This window comes from Idiotropiscis lumnitzeri, chromosome 12, assembly GCF_059441095.1.
Source record: "Idiotropiscis lumnitzeri isolate Australia: NSW breed Sydney's pygmy pipehorse chromosome 12, RoL_Ilum_1.0, whole genome shotgun sequence".
Lineage (NCBI taxonomy): Eukaryota > Metazoa > Chordata > Actinopteri > Syngnathiformes > Syngnathidae > Idiotropiscis > Idiotropiscis lumnitzeri.
Genome location: NC_142402.1, coordinates 12,152,068 through 12,164,389, shown reverse-complemented (window position 1 = coordinate 12,164,389; position 12,322 = coordinate 12,152,068). Strand labels below are relative to the sequence as shown.

The following is a 12,322-nucleotide window of genomic DNA, read 5'->3' as shown; positions in this document are numbered from 1 at the left end:
TTGGTCTAAGAACAATGCTGAGTGAGTAAGTTTCATTTAGTCAGGTCTGGCTCCTTTAGAGGAGATGCAAGGTTGGGGTCAGGATCTTGGAGAATATTGGGAAATGCAAGTTACCATGGGGAAATATAAATGACTCTAATCGTAAACATAGAGCGGAAAAGTCAAAGTCACTATGTTTACAATTTCAAAAGAAAAGAGAAGAGGAGGAGAGGCCTGGTACACACATAAAGATATAGTTATTTTCATTGTCGTTTAACCCATAACAATATTTTGTGGTCTGATGAAGTTGTCGATTGTTGATTATAGGGTCTGAAACTGAATGAACCGAATATTTACAACCAAAAATCAAGTTTGTTCTTATGTATGTAATAGATATGAAATCCAAATATTGGCAGGCCTAAAAGATGCAACTAGGAAACCGACTTGAATGATTACGAGTTGTTTGTAGTCGTTAAATGGATATATATACCCAAGTGTGTTTTTCCATTCAGTGTGTGTGTGTTTGGGGGGGGGTGAGCTGCCCCATTGTGCCCCTTTCTCCTCCTCCCTTGTTTAAAATTAAAAAAAAAAAAAAACATGACTATATACTGTGGCTAGATTTTTGTATCAGTCTTTTTTTATTGAAAAATGAAAAAAATAAATCACACACAAGATCACAGTTAGATCAGTTCAAAATCTTTTCAAATCTACACACTAAGCAGAAAACACACAAATATACGTTATGTCGCAGTACAGTAAATTACACGTGAAGCCTTTAACATGGACAGCATTCATCTCTGCGGTTTTTCTCTCTTCACAGTACATACATGATGGTTTAGTTTATTGCTTTGATTAAAAAAAAAAGGAACATTTGAACAAATAAAAAGTGTGTTTGCGCAATTTCTAACTAAATGCACGTGCAGACGTTTGTGTTGCCGTCGCGTCTTGTAATCTTCTAATCGCTGTCGGACCAGTCGAGCTCCATCATGTCCATGGCGGCGGTGGCCATGTTGATTTTGGATCCGTGTCGCACGCTGCAGCTCTTGACAGAGTTCTGATTGGATGAGGCTCTCATGCTCACCTGCACCCCCGAGTGACCCCTCACCCCCATCTCACTCCTGACCTTCACCATCCCCATATCCCCCATGTTCACGTCCATGTCGCCTAGCCTGTCCATCTCCCCCATGCCATCCAAGGACAGCATGTCCCCCAATCCCCCTAAACTACCACTGAGACCTTTAAACATGGCGGGAAGCCTCCCTCCCTCAAGCCCCCCTTCATCCACTTTTTCTGCCTCCCACCCTCCATCCTTTTCCCCCTCTGCCTCTCCGAAATTGCCCGAGTAGCCTCGCACGATGGTGGTCACCCTGCTCCTCTGCATCCCCCCTCTCTCCATGTCCCCCTCCTCCCACGTCCTCTCCTCCCGCTCCAGTCTCCCCCCTGGGAAGCTCCTAAGCGTCACCTGCACCCTTCCTCCCTCCGAGCTCCCGCCTTCATCCCTCGGCCCCCAAGCCTTTTCCTCCAGGGTGCCCTCCTCTTCCTTGTCCTCCTCGTCGAATCTCCCCTGCAAGCCTCGGAGCATGACATGCAGCCGCCCGCTGTCCATAGAGCCCACCCCCCGCTCCAGAACCGCACTGCCGCCCCCCCTCTCGCTGTCGCCGTTGCTGAGAGTGCGGAGGAGGCGGCTGACGCCAGCACTGCTGACCCCCGCACTGCTGAGCCCCGCGCTGTTGGAGTCTTGAGAGTGCGAGCGGAAGAAGGAGCCGGTGGAACCGATGGACATTGGGGTGAAGAACTGATGAGAGGCAGAGAAAGAGGAGTGTCAAAATTTCAATAAGCCCAAAACAATTTCATTTGCAGCTCAGAGCGCTTTTCAAAGAGAGGACTCACAAAATACGTTACAAACTGGAGTTAAAATTCACCGATGAGTTAAAAGTCTTAAAACGAATTCAATTTTTATTGCAGAAGCATACTCCTAAATAGAAAATTGTATATGGGAGTCACCAGACATACAGTCAAGCTCCTCCCACGGCCATCTCAGTCCCCAGACCTCAACCCCATTGAAAACCGGCGGAGTGATTTAAAAAGGAGCATGCCGAGGAGAGGGTTGAGCGAGATTGTGCAAAGAGGAATGATCAAGATGCCTCTTTCTGCATTTTCCAATTTTATGAAACATTCTACAAGATCAGATTCTGTTTTGTTGGCCAAAGTATCAACATCTCATAATTGGACCAAATATTTCTCATTTTTAATTTTTGATCCCTCACTCTGCGGGAGCCGTGTGAATTGCGTCGCCTCAAGATTGAAAGTCTGGCTGTTTTTTTTTTGTTTTTTTTTAACTGCATAGTTAGCTCATCGTTTCATTTGTGGCATCACTCAAGGCTCGAAGACCTTTGGAAAATTATTGGAGATGATGTTGTTTGCTTTTGTAAACAATGAATTTTGAATTGGGTAAAGTTTAATTATGTTTTATTGAGGCGGGTTAAGGGAGAAATGCGCTCAAGCATGAATTATCATTTTCAGTTCAGAATGAGATGGATATAAGTTTAGACGTGACTTCACCACATGACTCACTGGCGACATGTTGGAGCGATCCATGAGTAAGGAAGTGGGGCTTGGAGTCATGTTGGACCTTTCCATCAGCCTCTCCTCCCATAGCCGGAGCCGCCTCTCCCGTTCTTCCAGCTCCTTCTCCTTGGAGTAGAGCTCCCTCTCCAGCTTCCGAAGGCGCTCCAGGGTCGACTCAATTTCACACCTGGAATATTTGCACGATACATTTCATTTCACAGGCATACAAATCTGTTAACATGTCTGTCATTGCATTTGTAAATACATCAAAGTGTGGTATAACAATTAAAATTGTATGCATTAATTTCTTAAAATTGATGGCCCATCTGGCAGCCAAGCGCCTCTAATGGGAGAAAACCTAAACAAGTAAATTCTCAAGACTCAAGAGCATTGCTTGATTTGTAGCAATTAATGGTTTCACAGAAAACAGCAAATACGTCACAATGACACAAACCTACATTCACAAATCTAAGTATGTACTACTACTAGTATGGGGGGAAAATATTAAGATGCCTGTCCATTAGTTTTACAGGAAGTAAAAAGGGAAGATAATCGATTCCATCTTTTCCACGGCTATTTTATTTAATTATTTATTTATTTATTTATTTATTTTTAACAAAAATAATATTTTAGAGTGTGTATATTAGCACCAAACTCATCCGAGCAAACTATTATAGTCTGGACCTTGCGTGCATTGCTGAACAGTTGAATACTGTAGTCTCACCCAAAGTACAAAAGAAATGATCGAAATGTATGTAATGTGGTATATAAATGTTTAGCAGCATGAGCCCACCCTCCCCACAAAATTAGAAGAGTCTTTAAAGGGAATTTTCCACCCTTTAGCCACCTTGACTGAGTCTTAATACTTTTATCATACGGACAACTCTCTGCGCCAGTCTTAGCTGCAGTACAGTTTATGACCACAAGAGGCTGCTAGAGCTCCAATCATACAAACCCTGCGTTCCAAAACACTAATTTCACATTCTCATTGGCATTAAAGCAATCAATCATGTTGCCATTGTTTCCTGGGTGTGCTCTCACACCTCCGTGTTCATTCATCCCACACCGAAATGGCCTCGCTGTAAATATGCGCAGAATCTCACACCTTCCTTCCTCTGTCGGGGCGAGCCACAACCTCCCTCTTCCTCACCCCTTATCTGTCACAATTGCTGCCAACTGCTTTTGAGCGTGTGTGTCTATTTTGTGCATGTGAGAGGGATTTTCTTAAAATGCATGTGTGAGAGATTTTTAGGTGAGTTTAAGAGGTGTTTATGGTGTGAAGCAAATCATTTTTTTTTAGTGCTTGTGATATTTTTTGTGGGGGGTGACTGTGAAAGCCTTTTTTGTATTTGATAGTTTGAGAGTGAATTTTTTTTTTCGGAGTGATTAAGAGTTTTTTGCGCGTGTGATTTATTTTTTTGGTCTCATTGAGTGGTTTTGAGATCGTGAGAGATGTTTTTGTGTGTGTGCGTGTATACCTCCACTGGTCCTTGTTATGCAGAAAGGAGTTGCACTGGTCAGGTAGCCTGCTATCATTCGCCATTGTCTCCAAGGTTACCAGCACCTGTTTGAACTGCGGACGCTCCTGTGAACACAAATATGATGAATTAAATACGTCTTGTATTATTTATGACATTGAGATCAGATTCCACAAATGATGTGTTGTATATTTGTTTACCTTTGGCTCGGCTTGCCAGCACTTCCTCATCAGCTCTGCAAAACTTGCCGGGCAACTGGTGGGGATGGTAAGCCTCTACACAAATTGAGACAATCATAAGCACTGATGATGACTACAAGAAATAATTTGATACATTTAAGTGCAGCATTAATTTTCCAACTGCACATAGTGCCACAATGTCTACCAAAAATATAAAATATTTTTTTAAAACCTGTGCCTTATTTTTTATTCGCACTTGGGCCTACTATGCTACTGTATATAATGTGAGTCATGTTTGTACTTGGAGAGCCAAGTACTTTTTTGGTAGTGCTTACAACTTGGAGTAAAAAGTTTGACATTTTTTGCGCATGCCGCATATATAAGTGCAGTATCTTGTCATGACGAAATAAAGTTCAAGTTTACATTGCTGAGTTATGTAATAATAAAAGAAGTACCAAGACAATAAAAAATCAATGTCCCTCCATAAGAAAAAAAAAAAAAACGTTTTGCTGCCAGGTCTGAATGAGTCCAGACAGTTCTATCGTACCGTGCAGTAAATGGAAACTGTTTTCTCTCGGGATTAATCCTAAAATATCAGCCACTCGGCGCGGAGAGAGAGAGATCAAGTAGGAGGGTCAGGAGGGAAGAGTGGTGGAGCAATGGAGGGGGAAATCAGAGAGACACTGGGAAAGAGGAGGTGAGGGGGTTATTTAGGGAGAGAATTTGGAGATTAGCCAACAGCTACAAGGAATCATGTTCTCTAGGTTGTTTGTTGGCCCCCGCCATGTGTGTGTGCGTGCGTCTTAGCGCTGCTATACAAGTCAATTAAAACACATCGGCCGTATCTACATCATCCCCAATAAACGTCTTGGATCGGCTTTCTTCTCGCTAACATCCTTTCTTCTTTTTTTTACCCAGCCAAGCTGTAAAAGTGGCAAAAGTGGAGCGACTGGCCGAGCTCCACCGCTTGTGTGTATCCAGCAGACCTTACAAGAGCACACGACTGACATCAGGACTAAAAATACACAGCCGGCTTCACCAGCTCACAGTGGAAACCATGAGAGCATCGCATTGTTTGTGCGGCCTCCTCAAATGCTGTCGATATACTCACACTACATGTTCATAGTGTGTCCGCAGACCGCGTGCGTGTGCGTGTGCGTGTACCTCTTGTTTTTCCACCACCAGCCAAGCGACCTGCAAGCCCTCAAAGCCCTTGAAAGGTACTTCACGAGTCAGCATCTCCCACAGCACCTGGCCACAGAGCACACAGTGTTGGTCCTCGTATAGGGACATTAAATATGCAATATTTTCCGCTTGAGCTTTTCTATTATTTTAGACGCAAATCTCAGTCAGCAGAAAGTTTGACATGTTTTCATCCGTTTTTGTTTGGTGACAAGGTTGATTGACTAGAAAAAATACTCAACTGACTGAAATTTTGTCAATGTCAATTTTAAGTCCAAGAGCTCATACTTAGGTTCCGTTGACAACTAGCAAGAGGATATAAAAAGTCTACACACCCCTGTTCAAATGCCATGTTTTTTGATTCAAAAGCATTTTTTCAAAGCATTTTCCAGCATTAATGTCAACTAAAACCTGCACAAGTCAATTTGGGGAAAACAAATCTTTTCAAAAGGGAAAGTAAAGAAAACTGAAATAATGTGGTTGCACAAGTGTGCACACCCTCTCATGAATGCGGATGTGATCTGAATGAAAAATATGGCAAAGATATCTGGTTCTGTCCTTCAAGTCTTGAGTTTGACACCTGTATGCATTGCTAGCCAACTAAAAATGTGGAAAAATGTGACATTTTGATTGTCGTATACGACAACAATCTTAGCGTGACACGTTGATGAATAGCAGAACACAGCAAGGCCGTTGTTGCATGTCCGCAACACTTCAGCAAATTTACTGTGACCAGCGGAGACACATTACTCACATTCTCAACCCAAATAGACAAGCAGAGTGTTCACGTATCTCTAGTCGGGTTTGCACCAATTCTGCGCTGGTCAAAATGACATGCGCTCTTTCGTTAGATTCATCAGAACATTGTACCATGAAAGATGCTCTCACCACGCCATATGAGTAAGTGTCGCAGGTCTCCGAGACAGGCAAGCTCTGGATGACCTCAGGAGCCATCCAGGGAAATGTTCCCACCACAGTCATGTGAGTGGTGTGCGACAAGAACTTAGACGCACCAAAGTCACAAATCTGCAATGGCATTAAAAACAAACAAACAATCTCCTTCACAACTTGCACGGACGGCTTTGACAAGTCAGTAAGATTTTTTTTTTAACATTCACCTTAAGCACTTTGTCTGCTGTCATGACCACTGGAAAAAAATCATAAATAATTAATAAAAGAGACAATGTGGAAGTAGAAGAAGACATAAGAGCAGAACGCTGTGTTACCGTTCCGTGACTTGAGGTCTCTGTGGATGACTTTGATGGGAGCCTCTGCGTGGAGGTAGTGCATTCCTAATAATATTTACAAATGACAACGTCATCAAGAGCACATCGTTGCATTTTTTTTAGGAGTTTAATCAATCCGTTTGGTTGAAAGTGCTAATGTGAGCTCTTTGAAGTTACTAATTGTGGCTCCTTTAGAAATTGCACGTGGGCGTTGAGAAATTTTATTCTAATATGGCAAACAAATCAATGAATTGAGGACTAAAAAGCTGTCGCAGGATGTCGTGACAATTCCTACTATGCAAAAAAGACCACCGAAGGGCGGTGAGTAGCAAAGGGAGGTCAAACAAGCAATCACAAAGGACAATTATTGTGTGTGGCACATTTTCAGGGATGCAAAACGAATGCTTCTCTTTTCATTTGATCCAAAATCCAATATATATATATATATATATATATATATATATATATATATATATATATATATATATATATATATATATATATATATATATATATATATATATATATATATATATATATATATATATTTATTAATTTGTTTTATTTATTTTATTTTTTTTTTTAATTTTTTTTTTTTTTTTACTGGATGTTACTTCTTACCTGGAAAAATAATTTTGGTTGCAAAAGCTATGGTACATTTCAGCAACACAGAAGCTTCAAGCTGCACTTTACGCATATAATTATAAATATTGTTCATTGTTATTTTTGTACAATCATAAATTCACTATTTACTGTATTGGTGCGGCTTAGCAGTAGCCAGCTGGATCTGCCTACATAACCGCAAATCTTTGTGGGACTTCATTTCCCACAAAACCTTTTGGTCAAAATTCTAAACATCTACTCCTACTGTGAGATTATAATGATGACCGTACTATAAAATGTTTTAATAACATCACGTTAGAGTGTCAAATACCTTTCGCCATCTGTATGGCCCACATCATGATCTGCTCCATGTCCATTTCCTCACTCTGCTCACTGGACAGGTACTCATAAAGAGACCCTCCACTGGCATATTCTGCACACAGGACACACATGTAGTCATCGTGGCATTCGTTTACATGGACCCAAAGCCCATTATTATCCTCCCCATTCACTTTGCACAATATGACGTAAGGCCTAACTGCTTTCAGTAACATCGGGCCGGGCTAGATGTTGACTAATACAGCAGCTCGGACCAATGCAACACATGCTTTATCATTACAGCATGCTGGTATCAGTTTCAAATGTCCTGCCAGAAAAAGCAGCAATAACTCAAGAGTCAAATTGTAGACAGTAGTTAGACAATTACTGTATTAGAGTGCATGCTCACATGGCTTTTTATTTTCATAGGAAAAGACACGAAGGGATTTGTGTGCAAACTGAAAATCAGGAATATAAGGCTTGTGAGGCTGAACTAGGATAAAGTGGATAATGTTGATTAGCATTTCAATCATAATTCTTTCATGTTGTTGGGTCTAACTACCACCAGTCCTTTTTTTCCACTCATATTTATGCTCAATGTGTTTCTTCAAAAAGTAAAAGAAAACTCTCACTGTAGAACTTGCGTCGGTTAAAAGCGTAAGCAATCAACGTTTTTCATTTCGATTGAAGTTTCAATGGACACACATCTCACTATATGGCAGGTGAACCATGTTTAAGAATTGTAATGCTAGAGAAAATGGTAATGATAGATACAGCTTAAAATTAAATTAAATGAAAGGCAAAACACATTATAAAAACAATACTGGAATATAAATAAATCACAATTTCCCCTAATACTGTGCGGTGGTGTCTTCAGATAAAAATTAAATAAAGTTTTGGACTACAAAACATTTGCATCTCAAATCATCTCTCACCATTGAAACAAATGTTAATAATAGATTCCAGCACCCTCCCCAAAATATGTAATGTGATTGTTACTGAGAAAAGAAATATCACTCCATAAGTGTACTCCATTAAAAAAAAAAAAAAACATTCCGTTATGACATAATTAAACAGAACTTAAAGAATTAAATTGTTTTGGCTTTATTTTAATGGTCATTGTGCGTGTGTGTGCACCTTGGCCACCGGAGGGCAGTATAATAAGGACATAGAGAGACACACGAAAATGAGCCTCGGAACTGACTCGACAAGCTGCAGTAAAAATACTTGCAAAGGATAACCAATATGCACTTGCGAGTATTGTTCTATTGTCTGTCTACTTGTGTTGCGCTAACACTTGTGTTCAAACATTTGTTGTGTAATAACACAGGAACACTGATTATATTCGTTAGCACAACCATGATGTTTTCAATCATCTGTTAGCATTAAGCTAGTGGAGTTTGCTAAGTTATGTGGTTGTTAAAATACACATTGCTTTTTTTTTTAAGTTTAGTTTGACAGTAACCTTCAACTGGGGGTGGCAAGAAATAGCTTAAAGCCTTCTTTTTTTCTTGAAGAATTGTTCACTATCTGCCAAACGGAGTTGAGTTTGCTGCCACCATCTTGCAAAAATTTGGTTGGGTAACGGCTTGTTTCTTGAAAAACTCAGAAGTCAGGTCACTCTGTTCTCAAGGCATCACTGTGTATTTATTTTGTACTAATAACGGAGTAAATGACTATTTTCTTGTGAAACCTGGCTCTTAGATTTTATGTTCTTATGAGATTGATAATCTGAGTAGAAGACGCCATTTGACAGGAGTGACGCACACACGCGCGCACACACGCACACACACAGGGTCAGACCTGTGACGATGCCATAGTTGGGAGATTCCAGCACAGCTCCATAAAACTGAATGATGTTCTTATGACTCAGGACGCTGAGAATCTCGGCCTGCATGAGAAGACGAGCCAAGAGACAGACATTATTAACCTCCTCCTCTCGCGTGACTACAGCAAAGAAACGTGATCTTTGATATTATCAAGTGTGAATCATTTGTGATGCCCTGCGAGCGCACAGGTCACCAGTTAAATCTTTGAACCGTTGTGTCATCAGCGCCATGTCTGATTCTTGGCACCAAAGTGGCAAACATGCACTTAAGCCAGTGTTCCCAGTGGGCTGTGGGAAATGATCCAATTTGACTTAATTGGTCAGAACTGATTCACTCCACATCTTTGTTCTTCTATCTATGCCAGCGACGTATGACGACTAGCAGGCATAAATTGGAAAAGGTACATCATTAGAATGTTGATATATCTACTTTTTATGGAAAAGTCTCTTGATGGAGTTTACAAACAGGTAATTACAATGATTCAGTATTACGTTAGTCACGATTAAACCAAACAGTCCCCCCACTCGCCAGCACCTATTCTACAATTGAAGACCAGTAAAATAAACAAAAGTAAATAAATAAAAACAAAAAAAACACAAAATCAACGATATGACATGATCATAATGAGAAAGATTGAATGAGGTATTTTTGTAGTTTGACGCAGCAGGAAGGGGGTGTTTGCGCCGTTGTTGGCGTGAACACTCCCCGCCTTGTTTCTCAGACAATGAAAGCACCTCTTATTCTCTTTCCAGGTGTGCGGTCGACATGGAGGGAGCTTAACAGACACGCTGGAGTCCATGCAGGAGGTCAGGTCACGCAAATTAAAAGGAACAGCAAGACCAGGTCGATCGTGTGCAGTAAAAACATCCTTCATCACAACTTAGACATGGTTTCACCTGGTCTAGAGTCTAGTCCACTTTGTACGGGCTGGCACGTTCTCAAAGACTTGAAAACTAGACTAGAAATGAAGATGTGCCCATTTTTATGCCGAACGCAGGTGTGCCTTTCTAATTAACGAGAGCCCTAAGAAGTAAATATCGACTGTTTTGAGTAGATGATATGTTGTTAGAAATGCAGATTGGTCAAGCTCTTGGAATTTTTTTAAATTTATTTTTATGAATTAATTGCAAGTAGAGACTGTACATGTAAACAGCAAAATTGATGTCCTTGCTGACAGGGTGGACATTTTTTGCCTATGTTTGCATTTCATGAGCACATGTTGGACCTTCACTTACGAACATGATTCAGTTTGAAAGCTCACTGCTCACAAATGAATTTCAAATTTCAGAAAGGTCTTCATATCAATTAATATTTTACTACAACCGAGTGGACTTGTTCAGCTTGACAGCAGCTAACTACACACACAATATAATGAAAATTATGGAAGATTAGTGTAAATATTTATTCTACAGCGATGCTCTGTTTCAACTGGACAAGAATTTCAGGAACACATGCACAATGTTCAGAATCAGTATGATTATGAAAATAGTTCATGCATGATGTATTTCTCAAATACTCCGCACATGCATTTCTATGGTCTGCTTGTGCTCTTAGGACAAAAATTACGTTTTTTTTTTTTTTTCCATGTTAAGAAAATAGAGCACCTCCTTAATCCGGTTTGCATAGGTGGGCTGTATCCAGATGTATCAGATTAGTTTTTGCAAATGTCAAATATGTCGCTTGGCTCAATAAAGGTTGGGAAAAACTGGCTTGACTGAAAAAGTCTCTGCAAAAGTCAAATAAGTGTCTGTTGCCAGGCAACGCAATAACCACTCATCATTCTGCTAAATTGCACCAACAACGCCTTCCTATTTGTCTTTTTTAATTGATTCTTTTTTTAAATTTTTTGTTAAACAGCAATTAGTCTCGGAAGAAGAATTTCATCCTTCCCATCCCCTTTCGCCGAATGACCTCTCTGCACTGCAGCTCATGTGCAACGACAGTGACGTTCCGAATCTGAGCGCACTTTGAAGATATAGAAGACAAGTAAAAACGCCGCTCACAAAACAAAGCACCCGTTTACATTAAGCGTTGCAGGAATGTGTTTGAAGAATTCCTTCCATTAGCCTGCCTTGATGGACGACCTCAATGCACACGTCTTTCCGTATCTGCCCACGAAGCAAGAAACAAGTCTGACCATCAATCAGCTTGTGCCATCTCTCTGTTTTATCGCCATCTTCAGACATACTTTACATGGCATCGTTTCCTCGCGCCGCGGCAACAATACCAACAAGCGCCTTCACCCACAAGTCGGCCGACTTCCTGCCGCGGAGGTTAACAACCCTCGCACTATTTTGATATTAATAGCACGGCTGGAAATTGTGAGTGGATTCCCCTCGTGGGGTGACACCCAAATCTGACGTCAACACGTCCCTAATGACCACATTTTGCCCAAATGTACAATAGGAGGAACCTGGCATAAATCATTTCGTCTTCCATAAAGTGTTGAGAGGGCGGGGAACACACAGAGAGAGGTATGTTTTAGATAAACATGGCTGACAACAGGGGACGAGGGGGGCTCTCGGGAATTTGGAAAGGGATTCTTGCTCTTGTTTGAAGCCTCAGAGGAAGCGTTTCAATTTTTTTCTTTTTCAAGTATCGCCAAAGTTTGTCGTTACAGTGAGCACATGTCCATAAATGTCTATATGGATGTCCTACCTCTTTGTCAATCTTCAGAAGCTTCTTCACTGCCACTTCCTTGTCTTGGGATATCCAGAGGGCCCTGTAGACGCTCCCAAAGCTGCCTCCTCCGCAGTTCTCATAGTAAAGCAGGTCCTCGTGCTTTATCTGCACAAACGACGAGCCGGGGGACGACATGGCATACTGGCTCTCACACGCGAGCACACACACCCACACGCGCGCACACACACACACTCTCCCCCAAAGTGTGCACGCTCGACCCGCACCGTGACCTTTGGACGCAAAGGATGAGGACGGAGGATGAGCGCCGATGTTGTCAG

General features: G+C 41.3%; 1 protein-coding gene across 1 annotated transcript; it reads right to left on the bottom strand.

The window, feature by feature from the left end:
- Positions 1 to 660: 660 nt before the first annotated feature.
- On the bottom strand, positions 661 to 12,322 carry map3k20b (mitogen-activated protein kinase kinase kinase 20b). The gene is made up of 11 exons (XM_088311502.1): positions 12,021 to 12,322; positions 9,337 to 9,424; positions 7,547 to 7,648; positions 6,613 to 6,678; positions 6,505 to 6,533; positions 6,275 to 6,412; positions 5,369 to 5,455; positions 4,226 to 4,300; positions 4,026 to 4,132; positions 2,554 to 2,734; positions 661 to 1,774 (listed from the first exon to the last, which is right to left on the bottom strand). Exons 1-11 carry the CDS (start codon positions 12,177 to 12,179, stop codon positions 935 to 937), a joined length of 1,872 nt encoding a protein of 623 aa, XP_088167628.1. The 5' UTR covers positions 12,180 to 12,322; the 3' UTR covers positions 661 to 934.